The following is a 22409-nucleotide window of genomic DNA, read 5'->3' as shown; positions in this document are numbered from 1 at the left end:
ACAGTTTAAAGATGCTGTCAGTGTCTCATTATTTCACCACTAGTCAACCGGCGGCGTAGCATACGCCGATATTTTGCAGGGCCGGCCATAAGGCCACAGCAACCTATCCGACCGCAGTGGGCCCCACACGTTCATAGGACCGCGCTAATTCTATGTGTAAATTATTAAATTAAACCATTTTATAACTTAAAACAGATTTTTCGCGGCCGCTTGATTTACCAGGATCTCCTGGAAATCTCCTGAAATTGCAAAATATATGAAAAAGTCATGGAAATCTCCGGAAATTATTAAAAATCTTTTGAAAACTCATACAAATCTCATGAAATATATAGACAAAAATTGTCATTTTGGGGTGTCATTCAATATGGAAAACGCCAATAAAAACGGCATTATGCACTAGCCGTAATTGTGTAATCTGGTGAAAGAAGCTTCTCGCGCCTTAAACTAATGAAGAATTACTTTAGTTCAACAATTCTCGTAGATAGATTGAAACATTAGCTAATTATTGCTATTGAGCGTGATCTACGTAGGAAATAAAATTTTCATGACTTCGCTACACGCAAGGCTCGTAAAGTTCGTGGGATTAGATCTGCAGAAATAAAAGAATGATCTTTCCTTTACTTCTTCTTCTCGTCCAAACTCTTGAGGGAAGAGGAGAATTATATATATAGATGTACTATCAATGGACAGGGCAGTAACGATGACCTCAACTGTCAACCGTCAAAGAAAAGTCAATCGGAAAACAAACAAAATATAACAAATACTTTTTAGAAAGAAAAACAAAAGCTTATATAAGGGGAATAATTCCCACTACTGTAAGACGTATTTCACTTTTTCAATATCAAATAACATTAATTAATTCCCGCTATTTAATTAACTATTTGATTAATTGTTTGATTCATTTATGTGTTGTATTCGACACGAAATAACTGTGCAAACTTTCAACTACTTCTGAGAACGGGAAGTGGGAGAAATAACTGTGTTCAACATTTCTATCAGACAGACAGAGTGGGTTGATATAAGATTAGTATTTAAAAAAAAAAACTGGCTCCTCCAACGCAGTCAGAATCTTTCACATGTGAAGTAAACAATAATGCCTCTCCCCCAACTAGGGCTCTATAGCCAACAAATAGAAATGCTGAACGAGATAAGCCACAGTTGTCTTACAAATGAAGGCGGCCAATAAGTATATACAATCTATTTATCTTGCATACAAACAAAACACATCGGTACCATGTCACAACTATCTAACACACTTACAGCAGGTCGACCTCGAATTAATCACCAAAACAGTTTAGTAATCAAGTTTCCAGCGGTACGACACTCGACACGAGTAAACGGACCACGTCGTTGCCCCCAGGTTGATAAACAGAGAAACACGGTGAACACAAACACCAGTATCGACCGCGTGTGTACCAGATTGATTTGTATCTCCTCAAAGGACTGTGCACAGTTGGTCGATTGGATTGGGGCATATAGAAACATTTACAATTAGTTTACATATACTCAGTTAGTCGATAAGATTGGGACACATAGACACTGAGAATTAGATCACCTAAAGCAGTGATGCCCAACCTATAATTCGACATGCGGGCCATTTTGATTTCCGACACTCATGTCGCGGGCCACATGAACGAAAAGGTAAAAACAAAAAAAAAAAAAAAAAGAAATGAAATTTAATTGAATTTGAAACTATTTAATTAGAAACCCGTGGATCTAATACTTTCATTAATGTATTGGATTTCTGAAGATTTTGTTTTCCACCCGTCAGAAAATGGGTTAATTTCTGTACTTAAAATATGAGCAACATTTTAGCTAGCTTTACAACCAACTCATTTACTTGTCTTTTTTTTTTCCCATCGATCCTCTAATCTGTAGGCGTAGTTTGACAATCTTTTATTCGCGGCTCAAACCAAGAATGCCGCCATATTTGTTTGATGCCGTTTACGTTGTTGTTTTTATAAAGAGCTACAGTTTCTTCACAAATCAAAAATGGCGGCTTAGTATCACGTTCCACAAAAAAGTTAAGATCGGTTCACTTTTGCTGGTAGATTTTACTTTCAGAGTCCCATTTCATAAACGAATAAATGTTAAAGGTCATGGTACCAATCAATTAAAGAAAAATTGAGGGCCCTAACGTAGGTAAAGATACATTAGTCAACCTTTTTTTTTTTTGGAAAAAGGGGGGGGGGGGTTCTACAAATTTCGGCGGGCCGGATGGACCGTATTTTTGGGCATCACTGAACTACAGTATTGTTAAAGGATTGAACAAGGGAGGGGGAAAAGGGGGCCACACGTTTCCATTCAGCACTTGAGGTTTTTCATTCTAATTAACATTATGAAACTGAAGTTCAAGGGGACGTCACTGCAACAAATATTCTCGCATTTCTTGCCTTTCAACAAAACTTCTATCAGCTCACTTTGTCTGCCTGGTATAAATCTTCTCGGAGCAATCAAAACGTTAACCAAGTATTTGATTAATTCGTGGTAATTAATTATTGTTTTATGTAGAAAAAAAAAAGGAATTTAATCTGCAGTATTGGGATGTATGGTAGTATTTTTGCGGTTCTTCACTTTACATAAGCTTTGCTTTATTAAATAATATTTTTATGTAATTTTGTTTGTTATTGAAACGTAACCCAGAAAGAGTTTTAGCAAAGAAAACTCCAAAGCGCACAGATCTATGTTAAATGTGTCAATATAATCTTTCCTTTATTTCAAACGTTTTCCAATTTAAACTGTATTATGATAATTTTTTTCCAGCTACAAATAATAATAATAGTAATGTTATTATTATATAGCAACGATGCGACTCTCAAATCAAAGTTTCGATAACCTAATTTTGTGGTAGTCGGTAAGGTTGTGCTTGTTAAAAGTGTCACTCAACACTTAAAGAAGTTAATTAAGAAGAAAATTGCTTTCATTTAGAAATTGGGTCTTTCTCAACCAAAACTAAACCGGGTTAGATGCTAGTATGTCAGAGGTAGGGTGGAGAATTAAGCAAAACAAAAAAAAAATACTTTTGTCTTATCCACTAGTCAATATCGTTGACAAACTTCAGACACTTTATTGAACTGAGTGAGGACACTTACATGTAATAATGTTCAACGTTTAGACTTATAATGACTATCAATGTTTGCTGTTAATCGACCAGGACAAACAAAACATACTACCATGATGTGGTCACGTGATGTTCTCATGTTGATATAGTGTGATGAAAGTGATTCGAACTTAGAAGAGTAGCCTCTGGGTTAGTTGGTACTATGCATACTGTCTGTTGTGCCCAAGGGAAGAAAGGTTTGTATACACACCCACACACACAAATGGTGTACCAAGGGCAGCAATCCCCCAGTTCAACTGTGTACGTATTCCATATTTGCAAAACAGACAGCAATGAGCAATTAAAAACTAACATAGAGTGCAAGCGACGTTGATAAACGAACAATCTGCAGCCACGTGTATTTTATGTAGTGTTCTGATAACCATTTTGGCGACCCACATGCTCCGGCGCCCAGGGCAACTCCACCCTGTGGGTATATCACTAGATAAGATAAACCATCTGAATCTCTACGGAGACGTTTTTCCATATGTTGAGCTATCAATTAACTAAATTCTCTAGAGTTGTTTTTTTCAATGGTCTAATGCAATGATGCCCAAAATACGGCCCGCGGGCCAGATCCGGCCCCCGACGTGGTTCCATCCGGCCCGTGGAAATGTCTTCAAAAAGTGTAAAAAATCCGCTTACCCCCCCCCCCCCCAAACGTTGAAAAATATCTCTTTACCTACTCTAGGGCCCTCAATTTTTCTCCGATTAATTGGTACCATTACCTTTAACATTTGTGTGTTTATGAAATGGGACTTTTAATGTGGAATCTACACACACAAAAAAAAAAAGGGGGGGGGGGAAAGGACCTTTATTTCTATGTGGAAAATGATAATAAGCCAACGTATTTGATTAGTAAAGAAAGTGTGGCTGTTTTAAAAAAAAAGAACAACATATAAACGGCATTATAAAACAAGTTTGACGTCATTCTTGGTATGAGTCGCGAATTAAAAGATTGTTAAACTTCGTCAAGTCATTGGAAGATTAATGAGAATTTTACCAAAAAGAGACAAGAAAATGAGTCGTTGGTAAAGCTAGCTACAATGTTACTCATATTTTTAGTAGAGAAATGAAGCCGTTTTCTGGCGCATGAAAAAATGGATGTAAGTACTAGAATAACTAGATCCATGGATTTCTAATCAAATAGTTTAGGGCCAATTATATTTCGTTTTGTACCTTTCCTTTATGTTGCCCGCGACACCAGTGTCGGGAATTAAAATGGCCCGCAGGTCGATTTATGTTGGGCATCGCTGGTCTAATGTAATATGTAACTTTCATAAATCTACACTTTTTTTAATGTACAGATTATCTTAATATACAAAAGAGAATCCATTTTATTGATTCATTTTAAAACGTAATGAATTTTGCGACATTTTTCTTTTTACTTTAAGCTAAACTACTACTACTACTAATGATAATAATAATAATAATTTACTTTATAGAACGCTGTTAACAAATTGTAGGCTCAATGCGCTGTGATAACATTACAAACAAAACACGAGAGCTAAAATGACAAACTAATCTAAAAATGTTTTAAACAGATAGGTGTTAATGTTCTTCATGAATGTAGCGTAAAAATAGGTCTCAACAAATGCTTATAAATGAATCGTTTGTTTTATAAAGAATAAATGAACGTTGCACACAGTGATCAAGTCTTTGGGCGCAGACGAGGTAAGGCTCACGTTTCTCTATAGCCAACGGTTAACGAGGGTGTCGTGAGGCCAGAACAACTAGTAACCACGTTTACATCCCCAGTTGGATAGACTCAAGGGCGTCCTAAAAAATCAAAAATTCCAGTTTCTATCAGGGTTTGAACTCGAGACCCCTAGTTTTCGGAAGCCATCGCTTTACCACTCAGCCACCACAGCCTTACACAGTGATCAACTTAGCTTAATATAACTTACAGCTCAATAAAGTTATACATTAAAGCCCAAAAAAAAAAAGAAAGGTAATAATAATAAAAGTGTGTATACAAAAAGGGAAGTTATTTTTAAAGCTTACACTGGTTTAGCTTGCTTGGGTTAGGGTAGGTAACTCGTGTGTGTTTGGGACAATAACGTCTGCTCCTGCCGAATAAGAATATGCAAGATATACATGAGTTGAGGAGAAAATGACGCTATAATTAGACACTGAGCTAGATCTAACTGAAGTAAGCGTTACACGAGAACAGATCTAGGTGTTAGTTAAGCATTTACAAAACAACAACAATACTTTTTACAGTTAGTATTTGTACGTGTAAATTAGTAAAATTTTAGTCACAACTACAATAAGTTTTTAGAGACAGAAGCGTGTTGAGTACTCAACTGACTGAATTTGCAGAAAAAAAAAAAAGGGACGGGTGTTTAAAACATGGGGGTAAGGGGGGGGGGCATCTTTATCTCATATAAAAAAAACAACATGAACTAATAGATTTAATAGAAAGAATGACAGAAACAGAATAAAACAAAAAAAAATAATTTTTAAATGGGGGAGGAGGAAACATACAAATATTTTGTGTTTTTTTTTCTGAACAGCACTGCATTAAATACGAAACGAGGACAAAGCAAGAATATCAGCCCTTGCCTAACAAAAATAAACTTGAATATATATATATATATATATATATATATATATATATATATATATATATATATATATATATATATATATATACATTACAAAGCTTGTCTCCTCCCAATCTGTCTGTCTGATACACGTTTTTTACACGTTATTTCTCCCAATTCTCATTCTCGGATCAAGTTGAAACTTCGCACAATTATTCATTGTCCTTATCAAAACATGAATCAATCAAAACATTAACTAAATAATAATTAATAAATTAATTAGTCGTAACTAATTATTTTTTCTTTGATACAGAAAAGATAAATAAATCTTACAGTATTAAGATAATATGGATGTAAATGAGCTGTTCTTTCCATTATGTAAGCTCTTTTTTAGTAAGTATTTATATATTTTGCTTGTTTGCATATTCATACAATGTGAAACCTTTTTAAATCACTCACACACATACACATTCACAACCAGAGCTTTATGAGTTTGACTTCTATGTACTTCTCGATGACAACAGCTGATCTTGTAACACTGTGACCGATAGTGGGATAAAGGAGTTTTTAAATCTTTCTGTTTTAGTCCTAATGGAAAGGAGACGACCGCTTCGTTCAGATCTTATGTAACAGTTGTCTTTAAGAATCGTGAGTGTTTTGGAAATGCATCTTTCTTGAAAAAGCTCTTCTATAAAGTCATACTTCACAGGCTATGCCATTTAGGTTTTTCAGACCTTGCGATCAATTGGGCAGATGATGTAAATCTCATCTCTTTCAATAGTCTGCCGTTTGCAAGGGTATCCTGTGGCTAGCACAACGACCAACCGCATTTACTTTCCCCTTTGAGTTGGGTGGGCGATTTAAGAGTCCTGAATTTCAAGATCTTAATTTTCTTCGGGGACCTATGAGCGGAATGCTTGTCGAAATCGGCCTAAGCATCACCATGCAATCCAACCTTTAGCATCACCATGCAATCCAACCTTAAGCATCACCATGCAATCCAACCTTTAGCATCACCATGCAATCCAACCTTTAGCATCACCATGCAATCCAACCTTGAGCATCACCATGCAATCCAACCTTTAGCATCACCATGCAATCCAACCTTTAGCATCACCATGCAATCCAACCTTTAGCATCACCATGCAATCCAGCCTTTAGCATCACCAGGCAATCCAACCTTTAGCATCACCATGCAATCCAGCCTTTAGCATCACCATGCAATCCAACCTTTAGCATCACCATGCAATCCAACCTTTAGCATCACCATGCAATCCAACCTTTAGCATCACCAGGCAATCCAACCTTTAGCATCACCATGCAATCCAGCCTTTAGCATCACCAGGCAATCCAACCTACAAATAACGTGGCATGTGATGATCATCCGATCATCAAAATCACTGAATCTAAAGATTGTTCAACAAAACCAAACGCATGCTTGCATGGGACTATGTTATGAATTGTATTTTTTAGAAGAAGATGGGCTGATAAGCTATATGAATAATTTATGCCATAGTTTTGAGACTATTTTCTATTACTAAAGGGAACGTAGTTAACGTGAAAATCATCATCATCATCTAACTAAATTTGAGTGAGGCCTTGAGAGGCTCAAACCCCCCTGCTGTTATGTGTAATGCATGTATGTTCCCATACAGCTCAAGAAAGTTTCCCAGACCTGTCGAAACGAATAGTCGATATCAAAGGAAAGGCAAGAGCCAATCAGGGCGCTTCGTGGGCCTCTTTTGTAATAGTGGTAAAGCGCTGGGTTCGAATCCTGGGATTTTGAATTTCGGGATCTTTGGACGCCTCTGAGTCCACACAGCTCTAATGGGTACTTGACATTAGTTGGGGAAAAGTAAAGGCGGTTGGTCGCTGTGCTGACCACATGACACCCTCATAAACCGTAGGCCACAGAAACAGGTGACCTTTACATCATCTGCCCTATAGACCACAAGGTCTGAAAGGGGAACTTTTAACAATGTAATACGAGAGCTACAGACATTACTGTGGCCCGTTCGGCGATGTCCGCGATTCGCCCAAATACCCGTATGGCGAATCAACGCATGACGGTAAGTACTTACCATTAAGCCACCTATCTCCTAATGATCCAGGGCTGGCGAACCTTTTTCAGTCCGAGTGCCAATTAATTTCAATTTAAAAACAATGAAGATTGTCGCGTGCCCAGTAGGTCTTCTAGTGTCGCCGCTAAAGAAAAGAAGTGCTACAGCCAGTAAGTCAAATGCATGTATAAAAACAGCTTAGTAACAATATTACTTGTTTATTCAATTTTATTATCCTGACCTACAGATTTGAAGTCTTAGGGCAGGTCAATCAATGCTACTTCTGCTGTTGTGTGGTAGACGATAACAGTTTGATATCTGGTGTATACCGTGTATTCTTCAAAGTTACCGCACTTAGTTCATCGGTCAAGCAACTTTTGGCATCTGATTTAATATAATTCATTGTTGAAAATAAAGATTCGCATGAGTAAGTAGACGAGAAAATTGACAGAATGGATGTTGCTACTTTTATCAGAGAATTGAAAGTTTTAGGCAGGTCATTCCAAACTTGAAGAATCTCATTTTCTGCTACTATCTGAGGTTCTAATGATCCATTTAACCGTTCACGTTCAATTAATTCAAGTCGTATTCGTAAGTCAATAAATTTCTGAAACTAAACAAGTTGCATTTCAAAGTCGTGTAATCCCACCCGATGGTCAAACATGGTCAAATCCAGAGTTTCAAAATCTACTGTATCTGGATATTTTATAAATTTGGAGGTGTACTCGAATTTTCGAAATTGTTCAAAACGCAGTGAAAATTGTTCAGTAGTTGTGTCAATTATCTCTAAAAACAATCTTTTCTGATAATCTTTGCCGGAAGAACCATGAACTTTTAAATCATCATAAAATTTCTTCAGTTTGTTAAAATATTTTAATTCTTCCTTCTCTATGTCACGTTTGTAAATCTTCAACTTTTTCTCAAATGCTGTCAAGATGTCAAATGCCTAATCTACAGATTTTCAGAAACCTTGCAACTTCGTATTAAGTTCATTTAAAAGTAATGAAAACTCGGTAAAAAAAACATTAGTCTGATAAGCCAGTCAACATTTGTCAATTCTGAGCAATTTTGTTTGTTATCATCCATAAAGATTCGAATTTCATCAAGGCATTCCACAAACCGTCCCAGAACGTGACCTCGGCTTAGCCAACGTACGTTGTTGTCCATTAATAAGTCAGAGTAACTGGACTGAACTTCATTTAGCAGCTGTTCAAATTTTCTCTTATTCAAAGCAAGGGCAGTAATGAAGTTTACAGTTTTTGTTACACATTTCATAATGTTTTCAAGTTCCTTTAAGCCGTAGGGCTTGTTGGTGCACAATGCAGTGAAAAGTTATTAGTGGGTGTCCAACATGTCCTGTAAACAAAGTAACGAAACCTGCATCTTTTCTTTTCATACTTGAAGCACCATCAGTTGTAACAGAAACTTTTTTAGATCTACACCTGCATTTCTGAGTTCAGTCACAACAACTTGATATATATCTGCACCTGTTGTTGTCGTTGGTAAGGTTGCTAATTTTATTAGTTCTTCGTGTATTTCATTTCCTTTGCTATATTTGGCAATGATGGCCAGTCTAGCGGACGATGTCACATCAGTACTTTTATCAAGGCTAATAGAATAGGCTTGACATGCATTAATATCCTTCTTTACTTGTTCTTGAATATTAACGTGCAATTACACACCTCTCGCTTTAACCGTGTTTAGGCTTATTGGCAAATCCTTTATTCTCTGAATTTATCCTTGTTTTCAAAGTCTTCAAACACATTGCTTCCTTGATATAATCACCGTCACTTTAAGATTTTCAATGCTTAGCTATAATTTTTGAAACTTTAAAACTTGCAGCCACTAAGTTAGAAGAACTTTTAACAAAGTTTACAAAAGAACTGGATTGTGAAATCGCTTTTTTTTAACTCACGCGATATATGTTCTTTTTGCTCATCCTCGCTTTTGCCTAAAAGCCAGCTGTGATTGGACTCATAATGACGTTTTACTGATAATGTCCGACAAAAAACACTTTCCAAACACATGGCACATAAAGCCTTGTTTTCTCTGTGAATCATTCCATATCTTTCAGTCCACCACTCTTGAAAAGGTCTGCCACTTCCTTCTTCTTCATTAAGTTTTCTTTTTTTTTTAATTTTTGAGAATGACATGCTATGGTAATTATTCTGATAAACATTTATTGATGGCAAACGCTAGCAATCGATGTAAGACCGACACGTTTTCAGTATCAACAAAATGGCGGAAGCTAAGGAGATCTCGTTCAAATACGAGATTTGTCTTGAAAAACAATTATTATGCCCTATGCTCCCCAAATGAAACACAGTCATATGAAAAAATTATATGGAATATGATCCACTAGCGCTTCTTCCATATTATTTACAGTTCTCGGAAATAATTGAACGTTATTAATAATGGTAATTTGAGATATCCGTGATTTTTCCAAAAAACACTTTTCTTAATATCATCGTCGTCGCGTGCCACACAAAATCGTTTCGCGTGCCACCTTGGGCACGCGTGTCATAGGTTCGCCAGACCTAATCAAACAGATACATATGATCAATTTTAATGGACGAAATTCATTTACCTATTGTGCTGTCAACACAAGACTAAGAGATGCGAGAGCTATCCCAGACCCTTCCTGCGATTAAAAACGGAAAAGTCAACACTCTGACTGCCAAAAGGATGAACTCCTCAATACTGTGAAGAGACGAAAGCTCAGCTGGTTTGGTTATAGTATAAACATGACTCAATATCAATATCTTAAGTCATCCTTCAAGGTTCAGTGGAGGGGGCGCGGAGAAAGGCTTTGTCCGGGAGGTGGGGGGTTGTTTACGAAGATTTGATTTGTGAAATTGTAAACATATATTTACAAAAGATTTTTACCAAATTATTACATTTTTACTACCTATACTATTTTAACTGTGAATAGACCTTGTTTTTAATGACTTAACTAAATAAAACTTTGCTCTTGTGGTACGAAGGAAGAGTAACCCGTTTAGGGATTACGGGCACGACATGGTCTAAAGTGTGCTGATGTGCCAAAAAACTAACCCCCACCCCCCATAGAAAAGCTGGCTGGAGACTGGACCGGCCTCTCTTGGTATTCTATTAAGAACACTGCTGATGACCGGTGAAAATGGAGTGATTTCAATTGGTTACGATAACTCTAGCACCCCTACGACGAAAGTCAAGGACAGATATGTGTGTTCGTGTGTGTGTGTGTGTGTGCGCGCGCGTACTAAAATCCGCGTTGAAATAGATATATAGGCCTTTAAGCTAATTACGAAAGGACGCCAACTACTTTTTAAATACTTTTTTTTTTTTTGAGACACAGTTGAAGACGAGGATAACTAGACTGAACATTCAAACTTGTTGAAACACACGAGCAAGACAGTACATAATTTTGTGTTAGAGATAACTAAATAGAGATAATTAACAACACTAATGTATCACCATTACAACCCGGTAAGTCAGTGTTTCCCAAACTGTGTTCCGCCGGGCCCGAACTACTGAAATGATTAACTAGAAGGCCACTCGTTAAATAACTTATCTTAAAAAAATAAGCAAAGTGTTTCGCTAAATACTCAGAACGTACGAAGTGTTCCGCTAAATACTCAGAACGTACGAAGTGTTCCGCTAAATACTCAGAATGTACGAAGTGTTCCGCTAAATACTCAGAATGTACGAAGTGTTCCGCTAAATACTCAGAAAGTACGAAGTGTTCCGTTAAGGAAGATGTATGGGAAACACTGCGGAAAGTTAAAAATAAAACAACATACCTATGCAAAAAAAAAAAAAAAGTAAATTGTGATCGTTTTGTGACCTAGATTCGACAACGTTGAAGAAGACAAACTGATCTACCTTTATATATCAAATACCTGACATCTATTTTTAACCAAGCCACTGGTTTCTTAGGAATGGTTAGCGGCTTTCCAAGAGTGCCGAAAATGGGTTTCAAGGTCATATACCATTACAAACACACACACACACAAAAGAACATTCTATTTAAAATAGACAAAATGCGTCGTGAAATTATCAATGGTGTAGGGCGATGAAAAATACGGGAGACACGTGACGTGTAGTACTTTTAAACATAGGCCGGCCTTATATATTCAACTGGTTGGTCTATGTAGACATAAGTGAGAGGGATCAGCTTGCAATATAAGCGATTTATCACCAACTTTGAATGTTGTAATACATTTAGGGTCACTTCGTGTAATCCTTGAGCACAAGCCGCCAATTTCTATAAGGATGTGCCAACAAAAAATGTTTAAGGTTATACATGTTACCAGTGGCGCGGTAAAGCCCTTGCCTTTCGAACCAAGGGGTCTCGAGTGAGGATTGGGCTTTTGAATTTCCGGCTTTTTAGGGCGCCCCATCGTCTATTGGGTACTTACATTGGGGAAAAATAATGGCGGTTAGTCGTTGAAACCCCGTGGGCCTCAGAAACAGATAGACTTTCATTATTTTCCCCATAGATCGCCAGGTCTGAAAGGGGTAATATTACTTTAATACATGTTAGTACGAAATTCTACAAAATTTCTGGCGTTTTCAAGGCAAAGTAGGAAATAACTTTACACAGAGAATAAAAAAGAAACTTTAAAATTTGGGTATATGGAAAGTGCAATGACTACAATACAAATACACTGGTGAAACTGATTTCCTCCTTCTGTCAGTATAAGTATGTATTTTGTTTAGACAACAAGTAAATTAATGTTAGAAGGACTATACTATAGAAATCTAATTTAAAAAGTAAAAATAAAAATGAGACCAATGAAGATGAAGGTATGCATTATATGACTATAATGAAATTAGTTAAAACAAAAGTTGAATCTAGTCATAGTATAACTATAAATATTATGTATATATTATATAATACAAATAAATAGCATTGTGTCTTGGAAGATGTCAATACATATATTGTAATGAATTGAAATATCCAAGATCTCTGCAAACATTGCATCATATGAAACATCCAGCTCAAAGAACTTGAATCGACTTCACACTGGACTTACTTTACTGGACTGGATATCTAATTGGCAATTTCTTTACAAGGTATCCAGAAACTGGAAATATTTTATCACATTTTGACAGAACTTCTTCTTTCAGACCATTCTTTGCAGAGTTAACATTGAAAGCTTTGGCAATCACTAATAACAAACATTTTAAAGATTTTTGTCAGGCAGAGTCTGCTGAATAGCTGTTGTAAGATAAAGCTTTTTATTCTGGTTTCTGATGATTGAAGTTGTTTTATTAAAAAAAACAGATGTGTTGAAGGAGGGTGTAAGGAAACAAGAATTTTAATTTTATTAATAATTTTTGTCAGCATAATTAAAGATTTTCTTTTGCAAACACACTGAGCCTTCAATACCCCTGATTTCATTCTTTGAATTGAAGCCTTCATAAGTAAGGGAACCTAGTCACTAGTAATTATAACAGTAGCTTTTGATCTGCCACAGAAGATACATTCTGCAAGTCAGGGAACAACATTTTGATTCCCTTTATCATGCTAAAAGAGAGCTTAAGCTTTTACTAAAACCTCTGCCCTTCTCACTTTCATCTCAAAAGAACTCTCTCCTGAATTTGGAGAAAATCAAATATCTAGATCTAGAATCTAACCCGAATAGATCTAGATCTGTAGGCAGCTTCATTAACAGTTGATTGGTTTTTAATGTGCACAAAAAAAAACAACACATGATATATATATACTATCTCATGACACCCTGATCTCTCTCTCTCTCTCTCTCTCTCTCTCTCTCTCTATATATATATATATATATATATATATATATATATATATATATATATATATATATATATATATATATATATATATATATACATATATACATATATATATATATATATATATACATATATACATATATATATATATATATATATATATATATATATATATACATATATACATATATATATATATATACATATATACATATATACATATATATATATATATATATATATATATATATATATATATATATATATATATATATATATATATATATATATATATATATATATATATACATACATGATTAGCAAGAGCTAGATCTTCTTGTTTTTTTTTTTAGGAGGGGGGTAGGATGCATATATTCAGTACAAAATACGCTTTTGCAAGATGTTGACAACTCAGAGTTAATTCTCAGTTAATTGATAGACCTCTAAAATTACTAATAGATCTAGATTTAAATTTACAATATTATTTTTTTTTATATATTTGATGCATAAATTAAATAAATATTATATACTAGACTATATCAGTATATCTAAGATCTATTAATATAATTAAATTAGTTAAATTAGTTACACATAGACATAGATAGTATTATTAGACAAGATCTAGATCTATATTAAATTTTAGTCATAAAATATTAAAAATTAAAATAGTAGCTTCTTATATAAGGCACAGCTCATCGAATTCTCCTTTAAGAAACGAGTCGCTTTTTTTGTTTATAATTAATTTGTTTTTATGTTTGGAGCTAAAAACGACGTTTCAGGACAGCGCATGTCCAATTTTAGTTAAGTTCCTGTATTTTTGTTCCGCTTTTCCAAAGCAGATGGCAGTTTTTTAGATTCTCTGTAACCAAGTATGTAAAGCTATTGTTTTAACCTCCCCCGGCAATTCATACCCATATAAGGGATGAAGGCTATATTATTAGCCTGTTTGATCGTAGGCTGATGGATATATCAAAAAAAGCTTCCAAACATCTTTAGAAAGACATTCCAATCACATTCATACTGTTAGCTGTTAAATAAAATTAAAAAAGAAGGTGTTTCAATGAATAATAATGAATTTAACACATTCTCCTATAGTGCACAAGGCAAAATCGTAATAAGAAATATTATTGGGATTAATAAATCTATGATTTTTTCAATGATTAAACGTGACCTAGATCGAGATATCTAGAATATATAATTTATGAATGAAAGAAAAAGTGTGGGCTGCTAATTTGAAGCCAGAGACCATGCCCACTGCGGGTGATCACTCCAGATGAGCTGGCAGTGAGGAGAGGTATACACTAAGCGTGTAGTGTCACAAATTATCCAACAAGCAGTGGAGGGAAGGGGGAGAGAGTCATGAAAAGAATTATAAGCATCTATGGGAGGGAGGGGATGTTAAGGTGTAACAAAACGAACATCCAAATTATGAAAAGAAGAGGGTCCTTGGATGGGAATTAAAAGAAAGAGAGAGAATACATGTAGCCTAGTTGAAAATATAATGTTTATTAAATTATAATAATTAATTTATAGATCTATAATTTATATAGATTTATTTCTGTCTATTTCTACACATAGATTATATAGGTAGGCATATATAAATAAATAAACTATAAACGATATATATATATATATATATATATATATAGATAGATAGATAGATAGATAGATAGATAGACCTATATATATAGAGTAGAGAGAGAGAAAGGAGAAAGCACAAAAAAATGCTGTTTAGTATAGGATACTATAGGAGCATGAAGTGACCTAGATCTAGAATTTATTTTAAAATAAAATCTTGACTATGAGTGGTAATTACAAGAAACACACTTACACAGCTATTTTTTATAGTCCTTTAGACTTTAGTTGCAGAATAAGAATCTGCTTTCAGTTTTTTTGTAAGTTAATCACTAATCGTCACCAAATAAAAAAATAAAATAAAAATTTGACCTTGTTCCCGAATACGGTGTGCCTTATATAGATCTAAATATAAGAATCTACTATACTACTATATTTAGTACTAACTAAGACTACTAACATTAGTAACATAACTAACTTAAGTCCTTAAGTCTTAACTAAGTTACACTAAGTAAGTTTAGTAAGAGTAAGAGTAGTACTAAGTAAGTAAGTTAGTAAGAGTTGGAGTCTTCAGTGACAGTCTAGACTAGTAAGAGAGCTAGCTTAGCTTACCTGATCGTACCAGAATGGATGTTAGTCGAATGCAAAACAACATCTAAGAATTAGATTAAGATCTAATCTCTAGATCCTATTATTAATAAAGTTCTAGACTCTAGATCTAGAATCTATTCTAAAAAGACAAATCTGTTTTTACTTTTGTGATTGTCAACAAACTGTCGTCATTCATTATTTGGATTCAACTTTTTTATAAACTTGTTGCCAACTCTTATTTTCTAAAATCCTCAAACTTCAGGTGTGCTTCAGTAACTGGTAAATCCGGAGGAGGGAAGTACCGTCAGGGGCAGCATTAGGCTATATGTAATTAGTTGCTCTAGGCAAAGTGAATGGGTGGCCCCAAATAAAATAATAAAATAAAATAAAAAATTAAGATCGAAAAATGCGCATTGTATTAAAAACTTTCTGTATCTATATAGGCCTACCTAAATCAATATTGGCATAAATTCATATAGATCTAGCGCAATTTCCCTGGCGTTCAATTTACTTAATCATATTCTTACAGATGTCATAAACCGATTTTACAACTTAATCCAAGCTACAATAGCACGAATGTGCTTCATGAACGATTCATATAATCACCAAACTAGAAATAACGTTTTGACATTTCACCAAAAGGGAGAAACAATGGTCTTCAAACATATGAAGTCTAACAGTAGCATTATAGTTTAGCCTAATCTAAATATTCGTGAATAAACCTTGAATCATAATAGAGACTTAGAGCTAGGCTAGAAGCAGAGGCGGCAGTGCGCGGGGCACTGGGCGAATGACATATGCTGGGCCCTGGGCCGTAAGGTAAGACGTGTAGCCGGTGTAAGCTACTATATATATTATAGACCTATATATCGTATCACTTCACGTTAAAAGGATCGTCCGCCTTTAACGCTGAAGGCCTTATTTTTCGTTACAAAACAGCAAGTACTGTACTATTGGCCTTTTAACTACATAAACTCGAAGTATTCTTCACAGTTCTTCGAATGACCATGACTTCTGGATCTGTGTTCTTTACAGTTCTTCACCATGACTTCGACTGGATCTGTGTTCTTCACCATGACTTCTGGATCTGATACGTCCACAAAACGCTATGTAAATGACATCTGCTCTCAAGCATGCAGTCAAGGAAGACGGGAAAGTATGCCATTATTATTATTCTATTTCCACTGGTAACGAAATTGTCACCGATCACATGTCCAGTCTCAAGTGCACCATATTATTGGATTGGTCGCGAAATCCCAGGATTTTCCCACCAAGAAATCATCCCCAAGTCAATTTAAAATCTTAAACACCTGAAAACATCTGACTTAAGAATATGGATTTAAAAAAAAAGTAAATATATATGGAGAAAATCATTTAGAGATGAAATAGAGTGATGACAATTGCTGGAATTCTCTGCCAAGAAATGCAATAAAATTATTAATAGGTTTCGTCATTTTGGCACAAACAGTTCTAGAACATTGTTGAACCTCATGATGACAGTAATCTCGAAGGAACGATTCACCTCGGCATTTACTCCTTCAGATATAGCCACGTCGAAGAAACACACCAATGCATATCCACGAAGATGCAGATTTTAACTCTCGAATTCCTGAATAGCCTACACATGCGCATCTTCAACTTCTGATGCCTTTGAACAAGTAAGTGGCTCTACATTTGATCACAAAACAAAACAGTATAGTAACATATCTTGTAATAATAATGCAGTTGATATTTACTAAAAGTCTAGAAAACAATGAACAGGACGATGGTGATATGGAGACGATAGCAAAGTGTGTCTTGGTAATTGACTGTCCAAATGGTTGTTACTGAATTTTTATGAAGTTTTATGTTCTTATTTGATTTATAGAAATTAATTTTAATAAACCCTAATGCTTTGTTTGATTTTTTTTTTATACTCTCAGTTTTTTATTTATTATAACACCTAGATATTTTGCGTTTTTAGTCTGTGTTAATGGTTTACCATGAATAAGTAAAGTGGAATGAATTTGTTTTAGTTTTTTTTTTGTTACTCTTAATAACTAATATTTTTCTGGGTGGAAAGAAATGCTCCAATTTGATTCCCATTTCTGTAATTGATCTAATTTAATTCTCTTTGTAAAATTTCTGTATCTTAAATTGTGTTGTTTTTATTGTTCTTTATATTATGCAATCATCTGCAAATAGTCTAACTTTTTGTTCCTGAACTAATGCAATTTGGTAAATCGTTTATGTAAATTAAAAATAGTAGTGGACCTAAATCACTGAAATCATCATTATCATCATCATTCCTTTGGGTTCCTCATGGAACATAGGGCCTCAATTAAAACACGCCACTCTCCACGGTCTAATGCTAGTTTTTTTTATAGTTTCCAGCACTTTCCGGTCTTCTCGGCTTCCTCTAATATACTGCTCGCCATGTTGTTTTTGGTCTTCCTCTACGTCTTGTTCCCTGGGTGGTTCCACCAGTGGCGTAGCATGCATGGCGCGAAGGGGTTCAATGAACCCGGGCCCACGACCATTAGGGACCCACTGCGCTTGGGCCCATGACTCTTGACTAGTTGAAAACTTTGGGATGACACCAAAGTGAAAAAATAAATTCACTATTGTAAAAACCCGATTTAAAAAAATAGAATTTAAAAAGCTCCCTCAAAATATCATAAACCTTGTCCCAAAATTTATATGAATTTAAAAACCAGTGTTTTAAGCTTCAATGTAAGGATTTGCTTTCTATCAGGTTTTGTAAATTGTAATGGTGGGCTAACCCTAATTTTGCGTTTGAGGTAACAATCGTTTACATATCGTCCCATTCTTTTTTTTCCTTGTCTGTTCATAAACTTATTGGAAGTATTACAGGAATGGGGGAGGGGGGGGGGAGGGGATAGGGAGAGTTTGGTTAAGAAGTAGGGATAGTCCTGATTGTCACTAATTAAGATTTCGATAAAGCTGCAAATTATTCAATTTTCTCAACGTTTAATATGTTTTTTATTTGTTTTGTATTTAAAGTATGTAAAGTCATCGCTTTATTTAGTACATACTTTAGGGTCTTTCTCTACCAAATTAAGGCAGTTTGTGGTGATCCTGCTCGGTGTCAACTGAAGAAGTTAAGTTGTCCCCGGGTTTCATTGGTGGAAAATTATCGCCAGACCAGACATACTTGTATTCATAATCGACTTATATCTAGTCCACTAAATTCCTTATGAGCTCACTGCAATGCTGTTTAGCTTCAATTTTGGTTTGATGAAAGTTTTGATTTTGACAATGTAAAACCTTTTGAACTCAGTGGCGTAGCAAGGTAGCCGTGGGCCCGGGTTCAAGAATATCTTAGTGGGACCCGTTTTCCTAATAAGATGAATGTAAAGTGAGACAAAACAATTGAATAATTTATATTTATACATTTACTGAAAGATATTCTAATGCAAGTAGAGAATCTTTCTTTTTATCAGTAACAGTGTCACTACGTCTGATTCAGTTGGGACTCAGACAAGTAATAGAGTGTCTTAAAAGTCAATGTTTGTTCAATGTCTTAAGAGAATTAAACGAAATAAAGATGTTACAAATAAATAAAGAAATATTTTATGAGTTCTATATTATAAAAATACTCTGCGCAGGCTGGAGGCAATACAGTAATTAGCCCACAAATGACTAGTCCCAAACGAGTCGACCACCTGCGGACAATGGTTATACTTGCCCTGGATGTGGCAAAATATGCAGGTCACAGCTGGGGCTGCGCATCCACGGGAAATACTGTATTCCTCACTAATCTTCGGCCTTATTATTATTATTATTATTCTACACATTTACATTCCTAAAACTTTTAGGTGAAAACTTTTTAATATTGATACAAACTATAATCTAATCCTACTTCCATCATCTAACAGTAAATAGATGGAACATTTTTCTGGCCTTTTATGTATCAAAAACAGTAACCAGTGCATCTATTTCTAGGCTTTTGGCTGATACTCGCTCAATGGAAAGAACACAAAGTGTTCTGTGTCACAGAAATTCTTAAATAATTTTTGATCAATCGAAATTTCGAAAATGACCACTATTCTGAACACACTGATACAGACAAAGCGAGAAAAAAGATGCATGCTGGGACAACGTAAAGAAAACATGATGATAAAATGTAGTTGACTAAATTTAAAAAAAAAAAAAGAACAGCCAAATATCATGTATCTGTTTACGATTAAAAAAAAACAACAACAGCCAAATCTCGTACATAGACTTGATATGCCTTTATGAAAGATTGAATCCGTGAACACTATTCTAAGTCATTATCATCTTTGTCGTTTGAACTTGAAATGAAACCGGGCATTAACGCATCAAACATGATGACAATGTTTTTATGTCCATGAAATTTGTCAAGTAATCGTGAAACAATGACAATGCGAGTACCGTTAAAATACGCTGAATTTGAAAGTTGATTTTGAAAGTCATCTCTTAAATCTTGAATTAAGTTATTTCTTCACAGTAATTAGTGGTAGGCTCATCAAATTCCTTAATATCTTTTAGCAATTTATATGGCTCCTTTTATCTCGAAAGGCGCCCAGATGAGTCACTGGTTTTAGTTTAGTCTTTCAGCAATGGTGTGAAAAAAACTGTATGAACACCCCAAGATCGAGCTACTTCAGCAGCCTCCTTTATAACTCTCTAAAAGTCATTTCTCAAATAATTTACTTTAATCCAGATCTTCTTCAGTTGACTTTCTGTATTATGTAGGTCTTGCTCACTTTCAAACATTTTTGACACAACTCTGACTGCGCTTACAATTGTGTACTAAACAATAAGCTGAGCAATATTATTGAATGTTTCTAATTTACCTCTAAGTAATTTAGCTTCCAGACCTTTTTTTTTTTTATTCCTTTGAGGAACACAAATTTGTGTTAACAGCTTTATTACATTAAAATACCTTCATCTTATTGGTGTTAAAGAGCATCATTCCTTAGTGACCACCTTGTGGGACAACATTTGTTGAGGGTCCTAGAAATTACGCTCTCCCAGTAGGAGTCAAGACGCGTTATGCTGTGAGCGAAAACACTAAGTCATGGAAATCTGAAAATGCAGCATCCTGTCTTTCCCTATTAAATGGGTTTTTTTTTTATAATAACATATATAATTTTCTGTCGTGGAAAGCATTTAAACGTGAATTTTGAGAAATTTTGACAAAATTTCTTCCGAATACAGTAAACTACTGTAAAACGATTAACATTGGTTGACATTGATATTGACATTTATAGGTCTTATTAAATAAATGTTTCACAAGGTTGTTATCGCCTAGTGGGGTAATAAATATAAGCACTCCAGTGGCATAGCTAGGGTGGGGGGAAAATTCAAAAATCCATCCGGGACCCCACTTGAGGGGGGCCCCTAAATGAGCATTTTTTTACATTTAAAAATTAAATATTACGCAAAATGCAGGGGCCCCCAAAGAGGTCGAGCCCCCGGGCCCACGAACGATGGAAAATTCCTAGCTACGCCCCTGCCACTACCTATATAATGCTTCCAATAGCATGCGTCTCAAATAGTCTTTGACAACTAGTCCGGCTTCACGCGTGGTTCAGGTGTTGGGGGTGGCGAAACTGTTAGAAGGGAGCAAAGTCGAGCAACTGGCGCCTAATTAAGTTAGCCTCCTACCTAGGAGAAGGAAAACTCTGAATCCAAGTCTCTGCTGCATTGCTGCTATATCTAGGCTACACAAAAATACATGGTAATTTTAAGGCTTATAGGTCTTTTGGAGTCAACCCTGTAGAAATATCAGGAACCGATGGCTATTACGCAGAACACGGTGCAGTGCTACACGTAACCTGAGACGACGATATCATCTAAAAACTATCATGGAACCCACATATTGATGAAACTATAAAAAAATCAAACAATATTAAAGCATTAAGATTTATTAAAAGAAATTTCTAAAAATCAAATAAGAACATAAAACTAAAATGTTATTTAACCTTGGTTAGGCCAATAATAGAATATGCATCCTCCGTTTGGGACCCCTCAACCCAAGATAACATTAAGAAACTGGAACAGACACAAAATAGAGCAGTGAGATTCATAACAAACGAATATTCACACTTAACCAGAGTAACACCTTTAGTTAAATCACTAAATTTAGAAAGCCTTCAGGACAGAAGACTCAAAAGTAAAGTAGCAATTATACATAAAACACTGAACCATATAATAATCTTCAAATACAAACACAAAATTTAATAAAATACTCTGAAAGACACAGAGATGAAGGCACATTCCTCGTCCCATATGCATATGCTAGGACAAATTTGTACAAATACTCCTTCTTCCCTAGTGCTATTAGAGCATGGAATGGGTTGCCTGAGCTAGCCAGGAAAACCAGTGACTTAATAGGCATTAAGTCATTGGTTAATATGCATGACTAAATGCATGACGGGTAGGACGTAATCATCTTCTTTTTTGAAGTAACGTCTGTATTATATAAGATAAGATAATATCACGTTGCTGATCCCAAACTGTATAGGACAATTATTCGTTTACCTTACCTGCTTTTGTCCTAGACAGCTGCGTAGACAGGAGGAAACTGGCGAGCCGATGACATTCTTCTGGCCGAGGCTAATATTATAAAGTACCTAATAACCAAGATTTCATTTTCATCTCATTCGGCAATGAGAAGAAAAAGTCGCGTTGAGACTGCAGGAGACCAACGAATTATATAGAACTTTATTATGTAGGCTGCGATAGGGGAAAAATCAAGGTTATCTAACTATAAGTTGTCTCATGCATATAGATCTAGGCCAAGCGTCGTGTGATCAGGAT

At 35.2% G+C, this 22409-nt stretch overlaps 1 protein-coding gene across 6 annotated transcripts in view; it reads right to left on the bottom strand.

The window, feature by feature from the left end:
* Positions 1 to 15802, bottom strand: part of LOC106068790 (uncharacterized) — a 28070-nt gene extending 12268 nt beyond the window's left edge. Inside the window, exons 1-2 of one of the 6 annotated variants that reach the window (XM_013228271.2) lie at positions 15784 to 15802; positions 5105 to 5169 (exon numbers count right to left, since the gene is read on the bottom strand). Coding sequence is in view for 1 of the 6 variants with exons in the window: in XM_013228267.2 (XP_013083721.2) it covers positions 15642 to 15684 (43 nt within the window). In the remaining 5 variants the exon portion in view is untranslated. Of the gene's footprint in view, positions 1 to 1260; positions 1417 to 5104; positions 5170 to 15641 lie in introns of those variants that run through there. The other 5 variants (XM_056014003.1, XM_013228270.2, XM_013228267.2 and 2 more) reach the window with 5 other exon arrangements.
* Between the last annotated feature and the right edge of the window lie 6607 nt (positions 15803 to 22409).

Source organism: Biomphalaria glabrata, chromosome 16 (assembly GCF_947242115.1).
Source record: "Biomphalaria glabrata chromosome 16, xgBioGlab47.1, whole genome shotgun sequence".
Classification (NCBI taxonomy): domain Eukaryota; kingdom Metazoa; phylum Mollusca; class Gastropoda; family Planorbidae; genus Biomphalaria; species Biomphalaria glabrata.
This window is presented reverse-complemented; position numbering and strand designations above follow the sequence as displayed.